Source organism: Ctenopharyngodon idella, chromosome 20, assembly GCF_019924925.1.
Source record: "Ctenopharyngodon idella isolate HZGC_01 chromosome 20, HZGC01, whole genome shotgun sequence".
NCBI lineage: Eukaryota > Metazoa > Chordata > Actinopteri > Cypriniformes > Xenocyprididae > Ctenopharyngodon > Ctenopharyngodon idella.
In genome coordinates this window covers 27,588,174-27,608,368 of record NC_067239.1, presented here as the reverse complement: position 1 = coordinate 27,608,368, position 20,195 = coordinate 27,588,174, and the positions used below count along the sequence as shown (strand labels likewise).

Genomic DNA, 20,195 nt, shown 5'->3' with positions numbered 1-20,195 from the left:
AAATGGTAGTGTTTGTTAAATTTTGATTTATTGCTGTATTTAAGAAGAAACAAGGTCCCTCAATCTCACACCCAGATTCTGAAGCGTCAGGCATGCAGCTGAGCAGTCAGTTTCAGCAAGCCTCTCTCTCGCCCCTCATTTATCATCCTGGACCATGTGTCAGAACCCACAGCGCACATGCTCCCCCGTCCAATCAATGGCATTCTGGGAAAAAGCGATGATGCCAGTTAATGTGGCGTATTGGCTGTTACACCACACCCTGTCTGTCATCCAATCAGTTCTGTCTCTCTCTCTCTCTCCACATTCTAAAACTCCTTTGTCTCCTTTTCTTCTTCAGATTGTTTCAGCGGTTCAGTATTGCCATCAAAAACACATTGTCCACAGAGATCTCAAGGTAAGGTCACTTGAGTGTGATTGTTTCATCTTTCTGCCCCAACAAACACTGCTATTCTGTCAAAAGCCCTACACGTAGATGCTCCTTTTGTACCAAAATGGGATTTAAGTCAGTGCTTTGGTACAGAACAAATGATCAAATCAATTAGTGGCCATGTCTCTGAACAGGACAGAACATAAGCAAGAACCCCTGCTGATCCTGCTTCCTCTTTCCCGTCTCCCTTGCGTCTGCTTTCCCCCTCCAAGTGTCCATGCTCCATTACACACTTTGTTTCCAGACTGATGCTCTGTAAATGATGCATGAGGCCAGTGTCAGAGTGAAGCGTTTAAATGACTCGTGTGAAGGAAGCCAGGTGGAAATGTGGGTCTTACTTGACTTACTTGTGTTGTGTGCTGCCACTTTCACTCTCTGTACCTGTCTGTGTTTATGTAGGTTAGTAAGGAGTAACTGTAAGGAGCCTCTTAGAGAAATGACATTTACTTTATGCATACAGTGAGGTCTAAAGCTGGGATTCAAAATCAAATTTAAGCCTGGAAATAAGCAGCAGATTTCAGGATTTTTTCATAACAAAGAAACATTATGATGTAAAATAGTGCTGTCAAATTATTAATCGCATTCAAAATAAAAGTCTGTGTTTACATAATATGTGTGTGTACTGTGTGTATTTATTATGTATATATAAATACACACACATGCATGTATTTATTTAAGAAATATTTACATATATATTTATATTATATTATATATAAATATAATATATTTTTGTTAAATAGATACATGCGTGTTTATTTATATATATATATACATAATATACACAGTACATACACGTATATTATGTAAACACAGACTTTTATTTTGCATGCGATTAATCGTTTGACAGCACTAAAGATTAATAAGAAATTTTTAAGATATTTAAGAAACTTCTTTCTTTCTTTCTTTCTTTCTTGAGAAATTCCCATTATTATTAGTTATCTTTTTATATTGTCATCACTATTTATTTATTTGTTTGTTTGTTTGTTTAAAAAATAAAAATAATATAACAAAAAATTTATCTTCAAGCAGTTTATATTTTAAATGTGTATAAGACAATATATGTGTGTATATATACTTGAAATATTTTTAATTTGAAATAAAATATTTTTAATTTGAAATAAAATGTAAATAATGTATTACTTTAAAAAAAAAACATTCTGGTTCTTAATAACAATGCAACAAATTTTAATGGCCCTAAAATTATTATTTACTATAAATTCATTATTATTTATTACTATTTAAAATGTAATTTAATTAATAAGTTAGTTTAATTATCATTATTATTTCTTCCTTTTGATATTGCATTTTTAAATATGACGCAGACATGTTCTTCACAGTTTTCATAAGATATAAGAATCTAATTGCATTTCATTAATCATAAACTCCCACCGAACAAACACAATATATTCAAAAAGAGATTCCTTCAAATTCTCACTCTTTCTGTTGCTCTTTCATGCAGGCAGAAAACCTACTGCTGGATGCAGATATGAACATTAAGATTGCAGACTTCGGTTTCAGTAATGAATTTACTATTGGGAACAAACTAGACACGTTTTGTGGCAGCCCGCCGTATGCGGCTCCTGAACTTTTCCAGGGCAAAAAGTATGACGGGCCGGAGGTGGATGTGTGGAGTCTGGGGGTCATACTCTACACACTGGTCAGTGGATCACTGCCCTTTGATGGACAGAATCTAAAGGTTAGTGTGCTCATCCCTGAAAGGTCACTTTTGCCCTCTCAAACCTTCACAGAGAATCATACAACTGAGAAGCCTGTGGATTTGTGTAGTGACTCATGAAAAATGCTGCATGAAATCAGAGATTTATTAAAGCATTTAAGCCATAAGAGGTTATGCATTATAGTGGTTTTAAGCACAATGCAAAGGAGAATGTAAAATCATGCAACCTCTCGTGGCTCATTACTTTTTTGAAATAGCAGTTATAGTTAAATTATGACTTCTAATAAATATGCGGTCATGATGTGCAGTCACAAGTGTGCATATATAGGCTATTTGACTTCAGATCTCATCCAATCAGATTTTACAGCCGAAATTATCTTTTTACCTGTAGGAACTTCGTGAGCGGGTGTTGAGGGGCAAATATCGAATTCCCTTCTACATGTCGACCGACTGTGAGAACCTCCTGAAACGCTTCCTGGTGCTGAACCCTGTGAAACGGGGCACACTCGAGGTGAGAGAAATGAAAGTTTCACAAATGAAGTAAAAAGAGGTGCGTTATCTTCAAAAAATGCTTGTGACTAAATAGAATTTAAATCCAATTTGTGTGATTTTTTTTTTTTTTTTTTTTTTTTTTTTTTTTTTTCCTAACTATAAATATGGGCCATTATATATATATATATATATATATATATATATATATATATATATATATATATATATATATATATAATCTTACAGAAGCCCAGGGAAATGGCACCCCTATTGTTTGAGGACTGTAAGTGAAGGTTATTTGCGGTTCACACCAGTGATGCACATGCAGAATTATAGGTCTATTACAGGAAACTCAGACTTGAAATGACGTCCGCTAATGAATAATTGAGGATTTTAGAGACGTCTCTGTGCACTCAAGCATGTGTTGTACCACTCCCTGATAGTTATGTGGCTTTAATATGGGCCACTTTATTCAACACTGCAATGAAAGTGATGAAAACTGATGAGGAATTAGACATATATATGTGTGTATATTTATGCATATACATGCACAGATCTAAGATTTAAATTTGTATATTTAAAGTCCCCCTGTAGTCAGTAATTTTATACCTTTAAACTGATCACCAAAATGACATTTAAACGTTTTTTCCTTGAAAAAAAAATTTCTTCATGCCATAAATTAACTTAAATGTAACTCTATGCCTCATTTAGTGTACGCAGTTATATGAATATGCAAATTAGCCCCACCTCCATTCACTCACACCAGTTCAGACATCCACTTGTCGACTATCATTTTGACGTGATTGGTTACAGAGTAGTTTGTGATGTCAGAAACACCAGCGATTTCAAACCACGGGTTTGAGACTGTCTTTGGTTCACTGCAGTTTTAAAGAGAAAATACTCAGCAAGGGTGTTGACTTATGAATTTGCACATGGTTTGTCTTAAAGCATATTAAAAACACCACATAGACATATAAACAACATTAAAAACTTGATTTTCACCACAGGGGGACTTCATAGAGTACTGCTTTGTACAGCAGTGTTATTGCAAAAAAAATCTGTCACATCTTTAGGGAGCAGATTGTATTTTGTGTCAGCAATCTTCCAGTTGACCCACTTTAAAACATGTATTTGGTTTCCTGCATAATCATGCATATTCATGATCTAGCAGCACCTCTCACACAGCCCTGTGAATGTCTGTTTCAGCAAATCATGAAGGATCGATGGATCAACGCAGGCTGTGAGGAGGACGAGCTCAAACCGTTTGTGGAGCCGGAGCTCGACATCTCGGATCAGAAGAGAATTGGTATGAAAATCAACACTCTTAAATGCAATTATTTGTAGAAAATAAGCATAAAACTGTAGGACAGGGGTGTTCAAAAGTCCAAAATGTGACATTTTTATTTAATTTATATTCTGAACTTGACATACATAAAGAAAAAGCTTTATTTAAGATTATTCTGTTGCTTCAGGGTGATTGTGCCAGTAATGAGTTCCTACTGCTCTCCTATGGCTACAAGCTGCTGATGATCACATGTTCCTGACTGTGGTTTCCGCAAAATTGTTTTGAATTACAAAGCAGAACTCTTGGTTTTAAATGTGAAACTTGGCAGTTTTTTCAGAAAGTAGGAGAAAGGTCATTAGTTTATGAAACATACTCAACGCAAGTATGTGAACGTAACTCTCCTAGCTACACAAACTTGATTTCATGCATCATTGAATTCTGTCAGACCGCAATGCATAACCCATTACAAGCACATATTGCATTTTGCTATTAGCATCACTTGTCTTTAGAGTCAGTTTTCTGTCAGGTCAACAGTTTGAAGAGAATCTTGCTCAACAAGTTAGTTAAAGTTAGTGAAGCTGTTGACATGTTTATAGTTAGCTACTCTACAGTTTAAAAGTAAGAATAGGTAAGATTTTTCTAATAATAATAATAATTAATTCGTTACATTTATATAGCGCTTTTCTGGGTACTCAAAGCGCTTTACAAATGTTTTTAAAAGAAGCATCTTAAGCTCACCAAGGCTGCATTTATTTGATCAAAAATACAGTAAAACAGTAATATTTTGAAATACTATTACAATTTAAAATAAATGTTTTCTAATTTAATATTTTTAAAATGTAATTTATTCCTGTAATGGCAAAGCTGAATTTTCAGCATCATTACTCCAGTCTTCAGTGTCACATTATCCTTTAGAAATCATTCTAAAATGCTGATTTGCTGCTCAAGAAACATTCCTTATTATTATCAATGTTGAAAACAGTTGTGCTGCTTGATATTTGTGTAGAAACTGTGATCTTTGTTTTTGAAAGTTCAAAAGATCAGCATTTATTTGAAATATAAATCTTTTGCAACATTATAATTGTCCTTACTGTCACTTTTTATCAGTTTAATGCATCCTTGCTGAATGAAAGTTTTATTTTCTTTCAAAAAAACAAACAAACTTGAACATGTATCTAGTAATGTCCAGTTTAATTGCACATTTGAAGGCAACTCTATTGCCCCCTTGAGTACAGAGTTTTGTTACTGCCACACTAAGACAATCGTTTATGTACTTGCTTACTTTCTGTTTTTAGCTGGATAGACAAAACAGAATCCAAATTTACAGACATAATAACATCTTTCCCGCCCACTCATCATTTATTTTTATTAGTGAGTTTTTGTGGGAGTGAGTCAGGGCTTTATGGCTCACGAGTGCCATCAGGGGAGATATTTGGGTTCCCTGCATTGCATAACGTCCTACGAGCACCCTTTTTTTTTTTGCTCGGCAGAAGCTGTTAGTCTGGCATGCTTCATTCAACGTGACGCTGATAGTGGCTTGTGTGCCTCTGGGTTTGAGCAGAGTGCAGGGGTCGATGGTAGCTGAGGTCAGACCGGCCCCGTTCTTTCCACTGCTTCTGCTGCTGCAGGCCCGTCTGCCTTTCAAACCCTCCATTGATCTCTGAGCCCTAGTTTTGTGTCCCTAACAGCATTTACTGCTAGTGCAGGAACAGTTCAATTGAGCCGAGGCCGTCACATTTAGTCTAGCACATGAAACTGTGATGACAATGGCATTGATTGAGAGTGCTTTTTTCCAGGTAAAACTAAAATGATACCCGAAATCACTCTTTTTTTTAATTTGTGAAGGACACTCACGCTGAGAGACAAAGTAACCAGACATCATTCATGAAGAATCTGGAATAAAACTTATTTTTGATGTTCAAGGTTGGCTAAAGCACACAGCTTTCAGCTACATTGCTCTTTATATATCAGTTATGTTTCTGCGCAAATATGGAAAGAGTCAAGATGCACAGGTTTTATCAGTCTACTTAAAAAATAAATAAATAAATAAATATATATATATATATATATATATTACAAGGTACCACACTGTTACAATGAGCTTTGGCCATTGAAAAAGTCCTCCTCCTCCCACAATATGCTGGCTATACGTATCCCGATCTTCAAGCAGAAGGAGCTGGATGGTATCATCAATCCACAGTCTGACTTGTGATGCAGCCTGGAATAATTTGCACCATGTTTGTTCATTTGGCCATAGGAGAACTGAATTGTTGAATTGTTTTTAATAACCTGTCGGTACTGTATATGGTTTGTTGCAGATATTATGGTGGGAATGGGCTACTCACGGGAGGAGATCCACGAATCTCTAACCAGGATGAAGTACGATGAAATCACGGCTACCTACCTGCTATTAGGCAGGAAGTCCACTGAGGTGAGTTAGTTTACATGACGTTTTAGAGCTGTTTGGTTGCGCAGTTGGGGGTTAAAAATTTAGCATGCTAAAGGAGAGCATACACTACCGTTCAAAAGTTTTGAGGTTTTAATATTTTTAAAAGAATGTTCACCAAGACTGCATTTATTTGATCAAAAATACAGTAAAAAAACGTATAATTTAAGTAATTTATTCATGTGATGTCAAAGCTGAATTTTCAGCATCATTACTCCAGTCTTCAGTGTCACATGATCCTTCAGAAATTATTCTAATATGCTGATTTGATGCTCAAGAAACATTTCTTATTATCAATGTTGTACTGATATTTTTGTAGAAACTGTGATAGATTTTTTTTAGGATTCTTTGATTAAGGAAAGCTCAAAAGAACATTTTTTTTTTTTTATATATATTTTGTAACATTTTAATGTCACTTTTGGTTAATTTAATGCATCATCGCTGAATAAATCTTACTGACTGCAAATATCTTATGTAAGATATGTTTTAGGGTAATTTGGCACAACTAAATACTGTTCAACAACTACAGAGTGTTTCTGAGGACGAATTAGTATCTGGATGGAATCTTTGAAAGCTATGCAGGAGTTTTGGTTTGTTTGCAGAATTATAGTCTTTACTTTTGGAGATTTTTACCAGAAAAAAGTACCTATTTTTTCCTCATTTATATGATATTATCTATACAGCCTGTCATGGAAATCCTTTTTTTTCCCAGTGAGTAACCACTTAGTTGCACTCTGCTCTATTATTAATTTGGTGTCATCGATTTTAGATTTATCCACCCATAAAGGTCATGTTGGTCAGACAACCCTTTCCTGCCTAAGTGGACAGAATAAACAGTATGAGCTGCAGTGTGTGCTAGTCTTTATGCCCATAGTCAACCATCTGGCTATATCTGATTATGGATGTTTTAGACTTCTAGCATGTCAACTGGCATTCTAAACCCATTTCACTGGTTATTCTTATCAAGCTGGATTAGCGAATTATATTCGCTCCTTTCCCACTGCGTACTAATCCTGCATTTGCTAGATGTCAGTGCTGACATCCAGACATAAGAAAAAGAGTCTGTCTCACACAGTTTATACATTTTGTTTTGTCTGATCACAGTTGGAGGTGAGTGATTCCAGCTCCAGCAGTAACCTCTCTCTAGCCAAGGCCAGACCCAACAGCGAGCACAACAACGGCCAGTCACCATCTCACCTCAAAGTCCAAAAGAACGTCTCCTCCAACCAGAAACAGCGTCGTTACAGTGACCAGGGTGAACGTGCTTTTTGATCTTTACGTATTGGCTTTTGTAAAGCTGCTTTATATCTAAATCGAATTTGTTTCATAACTGATGAATTTTAATAATAATTCCTTACATTTATATAGCGCTTTATAGCGCTTTTCTGGGTACTCAAAGCGCTTGCTGCAATTTTGCTGCATCTTTATTATTGAACTGGACTGAATCAACATTAAACTGAATTGGGCTGAATAACAACACTATTGTCTTCTGTAGAGTTGCTTTATCACTGAATTGAACTTATTTCATAATTGATGGTTTACACCATTAATGAACGGAATATTTGATTAAGTTTGCATCATTGATTCTGTTATTTCCATTTATAACTGCAAAGCTGCTTTGAAACACATGGAAGATTGTTTCCGCCACTGAATAACAAAAATAAAAAAGGTAATTGTGACTTTTTATCTCACGATTCTGACTTTACATCTCTCAATTCTGACTTCTTTTGTCAGAATTGTGAGTTATAATGTCAGAATTGCGAGATATAAACTTAAAATTGTGAGAAATAAAGTCAGAATTGCAAGTTATAAAGTCACAATTGCAAGTTATGAAGTCACAATTGCGGGATATAAACTCGCAATTGTGATAAAAAAAAAAAAGTCAGAATTGAGAGATAAAAAGTCACAATTACCTTTTTTATTTTTTATTACTTTTTTATTTTTTTATTTAGTGACGGAAACAAGCTTCCATAGATATAAACTGGCAATTGCAAGTTATAAAGTCCAATTATGAGGAAAAGTAGTAGTTTATGTAGTTTATATCTCACAATTCTGACTATATAACTCACAATTCTGACTTTATAACTCACAATTGCGTGTTATAAAGTCAAAATTGCAAGATATAAATTCACAATCCTGAGAGAGAATAAAAGTAAACTCAAAATTCTGATTTCATAACATGCAATTGCGACTTTATGTCACAGTTCTGACTTTATAACTCGCAAATAATCGCAATTTTTTTATTCAGTGGCGGAGACAAGCTTCCATAGAAACAATTTATATTGTATAAAGAGGTAAATAAATATAGGTGACTTGACTTGGCCTGACATAGTGCCTGCTTTGAGGTCTTTGTCTTTCTAATCTCCATTCTTCTCCATTCACAGCTGGTCCAACCATTCCCTCGGTGGGTTACCCCAAGAGAAGTCAGACCACTTCTGCAGAAAGTGACCATAAAGAGGAGGGCAGTGCACAGGCACGTAAGTCCAGCTCATCTGGAAGCCGTGGCATGGCTCCACCCAGCCCCATGCTGGGCAACGCCAACAACCCAAACAAGGCCGACATTCCTGACCGCAAAAAGAGCGCTGGTGCCCCTGGGGTAAGTTACTACCACCCAAGATCTTTTGTAATGTTATTGTTTGTATGATAAAATCAATTTGAATTTAATCCAACAAGTTGGAACAGCGTGTTGCTCATATACATATATCCATTTACATTTATGCATTTGGCAGATGCTCTTATCCAAAGCGACTTACATTGCATTATATCAATTCAAACATTCCCAGGGAATTGAACCCATAACTTTGCCGTTGTTTGTGCCTGCTTTACAGTTTGAGCTACAGAAATTCTTTAGTTATTAGTTATCATTTAGTTATTTTATTAATCATTAAAACTCACATTACAACAATATCCAGCAGTATTATCAGTTTGACTGCACTGACACTATAGGATGAGAAAACTTGAACTGAATTGAATGATGTCTTCTGCTTTATAAATGAATAAAAATATATATATATATATATATATATATATAGAAATTGATGAAATTTGAAAAATTATTGAACTGAACTGAATCAACATTGAACTGACTTGAACTGTTTAATGACATTACTGTTTCAGGTAGAGCTGCTTATATCAGTGTTTCCCAACCCTGTTCCTGGAGGCACAAAAACACTATTTTCCACATTTTCCAACTTTTCCTTATCAAACACACCTGAATCAACTCATCAGCTTATAGTAGAGACTCCAAGAACAGAAATAGAGGGGTCAAATAAGGGAGACATCCAAAATGTATACTGTTGGTGTGCCTCCAGAAACAGGGTTAGGAAACAGCTAAATGGCTTACAGCTAAATGGAACTTTTTTAATAATGAATGAACTTTACACAGTTATTGAACTGAATTGAATCAATACTGAACTGAATGAATCCAAATAATGACTAATAATAATGACGAATAATAATGAATCTGATGTCTTGTGTAGAGCTGCTTTACAGCAGAATTTGAATGTGTCTCATATTTGATTGTTTTTTTTCCCTGTTAATACTGTGATGCTGCTTTGAAACCATTTATATTGTATAAAATGCTATAAAAAAAAAAAATAAAGCTTACTTGACTTGACAACATGTGTTTCTGCAGAGCAATTCTGTGTCTAGCAGTATGACCAGGAGAAACACGTACGTGTGTAGTGAGAGGACTGCCACAGACCGCCACGCCGTCATCCAGAACGGCAAAGAGAACAGGTGAGTCCCTGAGACCTCTCATTTTTAGGTCAAATGTTATAAATCTCTCTCTTCCCTTTAACAACAACAACGGATTACAGGAAATGCCTCCGAGTTAATCAAAACAATGAATGACAACAAGAAACATCTTGCATCTTTTCATCCTCAAACGACCAGATATTTTTGATTGTCAAAATTTGTTGTCATCTACAGGTTTCTTGGTTTTTGTGGAGCTTAATCTGTTTTTTTCCTTATGCAGTATTTGAAGATGGAGCTTTGTTTTAATACTTTACATTACTTTATCATGTAGACCTTAGACTTAATTGCTGAATTTTACTGCTGTAACTTCTAGGGCTGTATAATTAATCAAATGAAAATATAAAAATTGCAATATGGTATCCACTTACTAATTTACAAAAGGCTGTGATTTTAATTAAATAGTTTTTTTGTGTTTTTTTGAATACCCTTGACACTGTTTAACATGAAAGCCACTGTTTTTGTGCCTTTTTCTTCTTGTAGCCTTGATATCTCAGCAGAAGCAATATGAGATAAATGCTTATCAAATCACAGTTGAAATTTTTCAAAATATTCATAACATACTTCATAATTACAAAATTATATAATATTGTGTAATATTGTTGTGTATGTATATGTGTGTGTGTATATATATATATATATATATATATATATATATGTAATATTTATAATGTTTAACCTAATTGTGCTGCCCTAGTATCTACCTAATATTCCATAATTTATTGGACATATTATAAGAAAAATGAAATGACAATGCTTTATATTAAAATATGACAATATTTTTTCACTAATCGCCAATCTGTCCTCCAGGCTTAAATATACGCAGTGCAAATTATAGTGGTCAGAAACACTTAATGAGAAAGAATTATTATTATGGTCCATAGTGTTGCAATTGTGTTGTCTAAGCATTTTTGAATATATTGATGAATATTCTGGTGGAAGGTATGTGGAAAAAACTTATCAACATGGAACATGGTCCCTCCTGGTTGATTTGGGATGTTTGCATCAGACTTTTCAGTTCACAAAGAGGCCTCTGTCCTGCTGACTCAGGCCAATGACGTGCCACAAAACACAACAGTCAACCTTGCTGTGCCAGTCTGCCATGCTGAACCCGCTTAGAGAGAGAAAGAGAAACCATGTGCTAAATCCCATATAAGGGATACGTAAAATTACATGTTTTTAGAATTGAGTCGCTGGGTTGCCTGAACACCTAATCGACCAGTCTTAAAGTGATAGTTCACTCAAAAATGAAAGATTTATCATCACTTACTCAACCTCATGTAATTCCAAACCTTTATTTGCTTCTGTTCAAAAGTTTTGTTTTGGGAAATATTGATCAGCACAACTGATTTCAACATTGATAATAAAAAGAAATGTTTCTTAAGCATCAAATCAGCATATAAGAATGATTTCTGAAGGATCATGTGTCACTGAAGACTGGAGTAATGATGCTGAAAATGTAGCTTTGCATCACAGGAATAAATTACATTTTAAAATATATTAAATTAGAAAAGGGTTATTTTAAATTGTAATAATATTTCATAATATAAACGTAAAATATTTACTGTGTTTTTGATCAAATAAATGCATCCTTGGTGACCAGAAGAGAAAACATTGTCAGAAAACATTACAAAATATTATCGACCTCTAACTTTTGAATGGTAGTTTTCATTTCTTTTTTCTGTTGAACACAAAAGAAAATATTTTGAAGAATGTCTCAGTGTTGTTTTGGACACCATTGACTTTCATTATTTGAACAAAAACAGTTGAAACATTTTTCAAAATATCTTCATACAGGTATGCAACAACATGAGGGTGATTAAATGATGACAGAATTGTAATTTTTTTAGTGAAATATCGTTTTAAGGAATCCCTGTGTAATCAGATGCATTTTCTGATGGGGCGTTTACATCAGACACATTCATGTTGACTTGTCAGTTTTTGGACGACTAGTCGGCCATCCGTATCCTATATTACTCTCTCTTTATGCTTTTCTCTACTCACGGTTTTTCTCATTTGCTCTGCTCTGTTCGTACGTATATGTCTGATCCATCCCAATGCTGTTTATTTGCCCGTCTGCCTTTGGCCAGTCTGAGTGAAATGTCGGGATGTGTCAGCACGAGTCCGACGGCTTACGCTGTGGCTCTCGCCACCTCATCGGCCTCGGTCCGTCTGCGCCACCAAAAGGCCACGTCCCTCTCTGCCTCCGGTCACACCTGCCGCGTCACCTTGCCGCCCGACGGCACCTCTGACCTCTTCAGGCCCAAGTAAAAACGAGTTTAGCGTCTGTCTCTAATCTTAGTGTGTCTCTTCATCGCCTGACCCCTCTTCCTCCTCCTCCTCCTCTCTAACGCCCTCTGACCTCTCTGCTGTCTGCGTCTTTGATTTCCCGTCACCCTTGTCTCATACCTCTAGTGTTTCAACCAATCAGGGAGGACTCGTCATGGAGCTTCCGGTGCGTTTTAACATTTGAGGAGTTTACGCATCTTCCCACTCAAACCGTTAGCTAACTTCCTTGTGTCTAAACCCACTAATATAGGATATAAACTCCATTAACCTAGTAAAAGACTAGTGGAAAGACTGCTGATATGTTTGTTTTGATCATTATATGTTCAAAAAGCATCTGTACACAGATTATGAATTTTGATGAGCATAGATTACTAGGATTAAAATATGGTCAAGTCACTATTATTGATGTTTGTTAGTTTGAAATAGTAACAATTTACAAGGTTTCGTTTGTTAACAGTTAATATATGAACTAACAGTGAGTTTTGTTCATGTTAGTTCACAGTGCATTAACTAATGTTCACAAATACAACTTTGATTTTAAAAATGTATTAGTAAATGCTGAAATTAACATTAACTAATAAATACTGTAGAAGTATTGTTCATTCTTTGTTCATGTAAACTAATGTAGATAACTAATGTTAACAAATGAAACCTTATTGTAAAGTGTTCGAAATTTTAAACTAACTTATATAGTGTTATATATGTCACTTTAAAATTTCACACTAATAAAAATCTATAATAGTGGCTTGAACATATTTTAAAATAAAGATAAAATGTATTGAAACGTTAGTAGGATATATTCGTAGTTAATGTGATGAACTAAACCTGTGGTTACTCTGTTAGCACACCTGTGTGAATTTAAGGAGAACTGACTTCATACATCCACTAAAAATCACCAAAACACTGGTTTATTTTTTCTGAAAAAGATGTACCATCATTTGTTTGCAGATTAATTGTACTGGTTTGATATTTTGCTACATTCTCATTATATTCAATGACATTTTTAACTTTGCCTTAAAGGGATAGTTACTCTAAAATGAAACTTCTGTCATCATTTCAGTTTTATATTTATCTTTTATTTTAATAATTTGATGTGCTTTTGTCTTTTTTATTAGCTTTTTATATATATATTTTTGTTTGTTTTAATTTAATTTTATTTTTAGTGATTCTAGTACCAAGGCAACATTTACATTTTCTTTTAAAAAAATTTAAAGTTTTTTTAATCAAATATTTATATTTGATTTTAGCTTTATTTCAATGAACAAAAACGTTTTTTAGTAGTTTTAGCTGAAACAATGCTGCATCACTTACTTGCCCTCATGTCATTACTCGCTGATTTTCCTATATCGTCATATTGTGACCCTGAATTTTCTCTCTTTAGTACGAGCGCGGCTCAGACGACTCAGCGGAACCCTGGTTCCTCCACCCACAGTATTAGTAGCGCGACTCCCCCGGACCGCCTGCGTTTCCCACGAGGCACGCTGAGCCGCAGCACTTTCCACGGAGGCCAGCTGAGGGAGCGACGCACAGCTACCTATAATGGACCCCCTGCCTCTCCAACCTTATCGCATGACGCCACGCCACTCTCACAGTCCCGGAGCCGTGGATCAACAAACCTCTTCACGAAGCTCACATCCAAGCTCACACGCAGGTAAATGAACGCTTCATGCTCTCAATACACAACAAACTTTCCAATGCACCTTTGAGAAGTAACTATTACCTATGGAAGTCAGTTTTCAGTGGAATAAGAAGAAAAGTGTTCATTTGGAGTTTGGGAATTTGAAATATGCAAGCATTAGAACGCAACAGTTTGATAAGTGCTTCGCGTAGCATGGAAAAAGTGGTTCATAACTGGAAAAGATACACTATTTTGTAAACAGCTACTATAAAGTCCCCCTGCAGTCAATAATTTTATCTCTTGAAAGTCATCTTTGATAATCAAATTAAAATGTTTTTTCATTTGAAAATAATTTCTTCATTCCTTAAAACAGCTTGAATGTAACTCTACACCCTTGCTTTATTTAGTATATGCAGATCTATGAATATGCAAATTAGCCCCGCCTCCACTCACTCACACCAGCTCGAACTACTGTAGTAAAGTCTACACAGTGGCATGTGGAAGTATTGGTTTAATTCAGCCATAAATGTTTGAACCAGAAACTGATTCAGAAGAAGAAGTGGAAGAATCAATTATACAGTTTCATCTAGTCAATGTATCAGAATGGTAATGTGCTTTATGTATCGCTCTCTACAACATCGGACACATAACGGTAACTGATATGATTAGACTTTGGACTGACTGTTATGAAACGGCTAATAATGTGTTGCTAATGTTACACAAACCATGTTTCCGTTTGCCATCTCAGCGTCAGACAGCTGTCTTCTAAAAATCAGTATACTTAGAAATGCTTTGAACATCATGGAAAGTCAATGGAGAAAAGCCCCGCCCCGCACGGTGATGGGATTGGTTTGTGGCGGTAGGAAATGGGCGGTTTCAAAACATGTTTTTGAGACTATCTTTGGTGCACTGCCGTTTTAAGGAGAAAATACTCAGCAAGTGTGTTGACTGATGAATTTGCACATGGTTTGTCTTAAAGGCACAATATGTAAGATCTTTGGATTATTAATATCCAATTAAAATCAGTAAAACCACTAGAACAATGGTATATATTTTTGTGTACTTACTTGTGTACTTACATTATCCCAAATGTTTCCAAGAATGTTTAAATCCAGACAAATAAGCAATTTTAACCAGGACACGGACCATGTCCGTGCGTCGCCTATCAATGACATCATACCCACGTTACCCTTGATTTCCTTGATTTTATTTTGTAGAAATCACGGAAACACCAAACACACTTCAATATATTATGTGTTTAATTAGACAGGTGAGCAACTGTTTGGATACATTCATTGACAGAAAACTAATCATGTTATATAGCTCAACACAGCAAGTCTTATTGTTTAAATCTCGTTTTCTTGATTTACCCTGAGTACCATGTTTTACCATGACTAATATCGATCTAGCTTACTGCAGTGTGCAACAAGTGTCTCATTGTAGCTGCTGAGCGAAGTAGCATTATAACAACTTTCAACACACAAATGTATCTAATATGATCAAACAGTGCTGCGTTACTCCACATACCCATGACCGGAAGAAGCGAAAGCACTCGTCTGCACTCGATTCCACGAAATCAAGGCGTTATCAAGCTACACCTTTGTTTTGAATTGCGAAATTTACATATTGTGCCTTTAAAGCATATTAAAACACCACATAAACATATAAACAACATTAAAAACTTGATTTTCACCACAGGGGGACTTTAAAAATGTAGTTAAGTTAGTAGCTTTGCAAAATTTTAAGTTACTTCCCAACACTGGATGTTACACAATACTTTTGGCATGTCAGAACTATATACGACGTTATCAGCTTCATCAGATTCCCCCTATATGTCCTCAAGAGACAACACATCTACTCCAGATGTTGATCGATGTCTCTGTTTTCTGTTTCTTTTGTAGAAATATGTCATTCAGGTTTACCAAAAGGTAGGACCCTCGATGGGCTGTGTGCAGTTAACCAGAGCTGAAATATGCAGTTTAACTCTTAACCCTACCGTGAAGATGTTTTTCGATTAATTGCTTGTCACTCACCTTTGACACACTGTCTCTTAATCGGAGTGCAACTGAGCATGCCTGAGACTTCTGCTGTTTTCTGATGAACAGCACCTGAAGACAATACTAATCACCCATGCATGCCTGTTCATAGGATACAGCTGAGCACAATAGATTCATTAGTCTCCTTACAGTTTTATACATTAGAGCCTCATTTTCCATTCACGCCTTTTGTCCTCGAGGAAGGTTGTGTGTTTTTTGCATTGTTAGATAACCTACAGCGTACAGTAGTTCAGTGACAGCATTCTTCAGTCAGCTATGAAATATCCAAACCTCTGAACTTAAATAATGATGTTTTTCTCTTTGTTTATATACGTATAACTGAATTTCATGAAAACATGCCTGGGTCACATTTAACCTTAAAATTAAGAGAAATTGTATTATTACCTTTTTTGGACCATATACAGTCAAACCAAAAATTATTCAGACATTTTTTTATATTTTTGATTATATTTTTACTAGTGGGTGCAGGACACTATAATTCATTTATGTAAGTGAGGGTAGCAAAATAAAGTAAACTGTGACATATTATACCCAAAAATTCTTCATACAGTGGACTACCAGTAAAATTGATAAAAAATTTGGAACCAAAAATTATTCAGACACTTTGACCTGACCATGTTTTGCTTAAGTGTTATCTGACATAATTAAGATTATATAATATAGAATTTTTAGTATAATATAATTATACTAAAATATACTATAATTTTTAGTATAATATAATTATATATATATATATATATATATATATATATAATTTTAGCACATTTTCCCCCAAATACTCACTACTATAATGCATCTGGAGTCTTATTACAGTGATGCATCTCTTTTTTTGTGTGTGTGCATAATTTCCATTATTCTTATTATTTTTATATATATTAAAAATACATTTCAATTGTAATATATGATTTTTCTTTAAATCTGCTTAAATTTATAGTTTAATCATATAACACTATAAATAGTATTATAAATTAAATCACTTTTTGATAATTAAATCACTTTTTGCCTTACAGTAATGAGAATACATTTTTACTTTATTACAGTTATCAGTATTTAGCAGGAAAACTTGAAAATATTGTGCAAAAAATCATTATGGTCCTAAAATAGGCTCCATTTTCTTTTATACAAAAATATTATTTATTATTCCTTACTTTTGTTGTGAAATTTGATGTGAAATACTGTGGGGATGTTCTTGACAGGTTTCGGCAGAGATTTATATAGGTCATCGTGAATGTGTACTGTGTTATATCCCTCAGAGATTCACCTTTAAATATTAATCTTTTCTGAAGATGAGGAAATGAAAGCATTAATACATCTCCTACGACACGGTAACAGACTTGCTCTTGGTTGTGTAATTCAGGCCACCCTGCTGGGCTCTTAATTTAGCAGCTGACAGATGTGGCGATTGAGAGGTGTTCTTTACAAGATTTCTGGAGTTAAGGTACCAATATTTCCTGTTGTGACAACCACCCTTTCCTTGTTTCAGCCCTCATGCTCCAGAATCCACCTCTAGAAGTAGCAGGATTTTCTGATTCTGATTTTCCAGCTCTTCCTTTTTGACCTACCCAGATGAATTGTTCCTCTAGGTGGTCTCTCAATCCCAGCGCTTTTATTCCCGCCGGTCCTGTTATGACTTCAACTGATAACAGTTTGCTTTTCGATGGAGAACTTCTGATTTGTGTAATCCAGAAGTTGGTCAGATGTCCCTTTAAAATGACAGCAAATAAAGACTTTGTAAGCTCCTGTTCTTTATAAGTGAGAGAACTTGGATTATTTTATTTGCAGCATGTTTATTAAAGATGTATATAAATAAGTTAATATAAAATAAATATTAAAAAAAAATCCAGGACATATACAAGGTAAACTCTACTGACAGCATCTGTGGCCAATTGTCAATTAACACAGAAAATAAATTGTACTCATTCCTCAGTTTGTAAAAAAGTATAACAAATGTGTTTAGTGCTGGCAAAACTGTGAATAAAATTATTTAAAATCACTGCATATTTTAAATATTATTTATATTTTATTAAAATAATATTTAAATTATTTATATTTTTTTTTTTTTAAATATGGGAAATATGCATTCTCTGCACATTTTTAATATTTAAAATATGTAGGGATTATAGTGTGTAGTTATAGCATCTACAAGCAGGGTTTTTCTTTTTCTTTTTTTTTTTTGTCACAGATGCTATCAAGAGATCTAAAGTTGTATTTAACCCGTAATATTCCTTTCAGAAGTGGCATGATGCTGCAAGGAAGCTGTCACAGTGGATGTTGATCTGTTTCACAGTTTACCTCTAATTGTTGCCCCATACGAGTACTTCTCAGCCACCGTCCTCTGCTGCACACTGCCCAGGCCGCTGCATGACCTCTCCTAATCTCTTTTTCATGTTCTACTCTGTAGAATGGATTATAAATGTCCTCTTATAACTGAATATATCTGTATTTAATGTGTTTTGTATTATGTAGTATTAATGTCATAAAAAAAAGAGAGGGTTCAGATGTGTCAGTGTCACCATACATTTAGAAACAGCCCATCATATACAGATGCCTATGAGAAAATAAGCATTTTTATTCTAAAAAAAAATAATAATAATTTGTGCATGTTTAAAACAAATTTGTCCATATCTAAACTGATATATCACATACCATTCAAAAGTTTGAGGTCGGTAAGATTTTTAAATATTTTTGAACGAAGTTGCTTATGCTCACCAAGTCTGTATTTTTTTTAATATACAGTAAAAACTGTAATATTGTAAAATATTATTACAATTTAAAATAAGTTTTTTTATTTAAATATATTCATGTGATCAAAGCTGAATTTTCAGCATCATTACTCCAGTCTTCAGTGTCACATGATCCTTCAGAAATCATTCTAATATGCAGATTTGGTGCATTTATTTGAAATTAAAATCTTTTGTAACATTATAAATGTCTTTACTGTCAATTTTGATCAATTTAATGCATCCTTGCTGAATGAAAGTATTAATTTAAAAATAATAATTATAATAATAATAATACTGACCCCAAATTTTTGAACGGTAGTGTACATGTTGGTGATGAATTATTAAATAAAAAGCAACTTTCCCAAAAAGTAAAGTGTGTCATGTGGTTGAGGTAAGTTGTGCCAGCGGCAGCTTTCAGCTTTATTCTCATTTCAGTTGAGAGCAGATATCCTGAAATATTCATTAATATGCTAAAAAATAATGAATATTAAATATTAATAATTAGCGATATTAATTTCACAGCAGTCTCATTTCTCCCTGCCTTGAAGAGAGCTTGAGAAAAAATTGGCACATCTTACCCCACTCTGCCCCACATTTTCTCTTTTAAGCAATTGTGCATTTTTTTTAAATTAATTGCGAGAAACCCCTTTCTTTTAAATCTTTCTTTCCAGGCAGAATGAGTTCAGTTGTGTCTACTGCATGGAAACTATTTAGAACAGGAAGTTGAATCATAGGGTACAGGAAGGGTATCTGTAATACCCTCTATCTGTCCACGAAGGTCAACTTTAAGTGCATGTCCAATATTCCTCTCCACTTACACAGGAAATTGTATCTGTTGGTGGCGTTTTCTCCTTACTGTCTTTGGTTTTCTATCTCTCTTTTCTCCTAGGATGTCTGAAATGCTATTGTTTTCTTATCTTTCTTTCCTTTATCAGTGAGTCTCAGATTTTCTTGCCTCTAAACTATTTTTCTCTTTTTCATCCTGGTCTTTAAAGAGTGCCGGCAGAATGCGATAGAAATGGGAGGTATGAGGACTCAAGGTGAGACAGGACATCTGGTTTTACAGTTCTGAATTTACACCATCATTTCCCATTTTTTGTTTGCGTTCTGGAGATTTAGTCCAGTTAAAGCCTGACATTATTCCACAGACTTAACCCCATTATGTTCATTAATTCTCTACAAACACTAGCATCTGACTTCCCTAAGAATTCCCTAAGATCGAGTGCATTGAGTTTAACCAGTGAAGCTTATGTGAGTCTCAAAAGAACCAATAAACTCAAAATCTGTTCTGTGAATATCAATATATTCTGATGTCACACAGTCAATAAGCATTTGGTTGCATTGGCAGATAGTTATATTGCTCTGCCCCCTTGTGGCAAGAAAAAGGAAGTACAACTGGATTATTAGGGCTGTTTGCTAAGGTCATAGCA

General features: G+C 34.7%; 1 protein-coding gene across 15 annotated transcripts in view; it reads left to right on the top strand.

Moving 5' to 3' along the window:
- The window catches only part of mark3b (MAP/microtubule affinity-regulating kinase 3b), a 70,163-nt gene that overhangs the window by 46,168 nt on the left and 3,800 nt on the right, over positions 1 to 20,195 (top strand). For 3 of the 15 annotated variants that reach the window (XM_051873956.1, XM_051873953.1, XM_051873964.1), the window contains 12 exons: positions 338 to 394; positions 1,887 to 2,123; positions 2,494 to 2,613; positions 3,801 to 3,900; positions 6,198 to 6,310; positions 7,430 to 7,580; positions 8,710 to 8,921; positions 9,960 to 10,063; positions 12,169 to 12,345; positions 13,749 to 14,018; positions 15,887 to 15,913; positions 19,761 to 19,805. In XM_051873956.1, coding sequence (XP_051729916.1) covers positions 338 to 394; positions 1,887 to 2,123; positions 2,494 to 2,613; positions 3,801 to 3,900; positions 6,198 to 6,310; positions 7,430 to 7,580; positions 8,710 to 8,921; positions 9,960 to 10,063; positions 12,169 to 12,345; positions 13,749 to 14,018; positions 15,887 to 15,913; positions 19,761 to 19,805 — 1,613 coding nt within the window. The remainder of the gene's footprint in view (positions 1 to 337; positions 395 to 1,886; positions 2,124 to 2,493; positions 2,614 to 3,800; positions 3,901 to 6,197; positions 6,311 to 7,429; positions 7,581 to 8,709; positions 8,922 to 9,959; positions 10,064 to 12,168; positions 12,346 to 13,748; positions 14,019 to 15,886; positions 15,914 to 19,760; positions 19,806 to 20,195) is intronic. The other 12 variants (XM_051873965.1, XM_051873954.1, XM_051873960.1 and 9 more) reach the window with 7 other exon arrangements.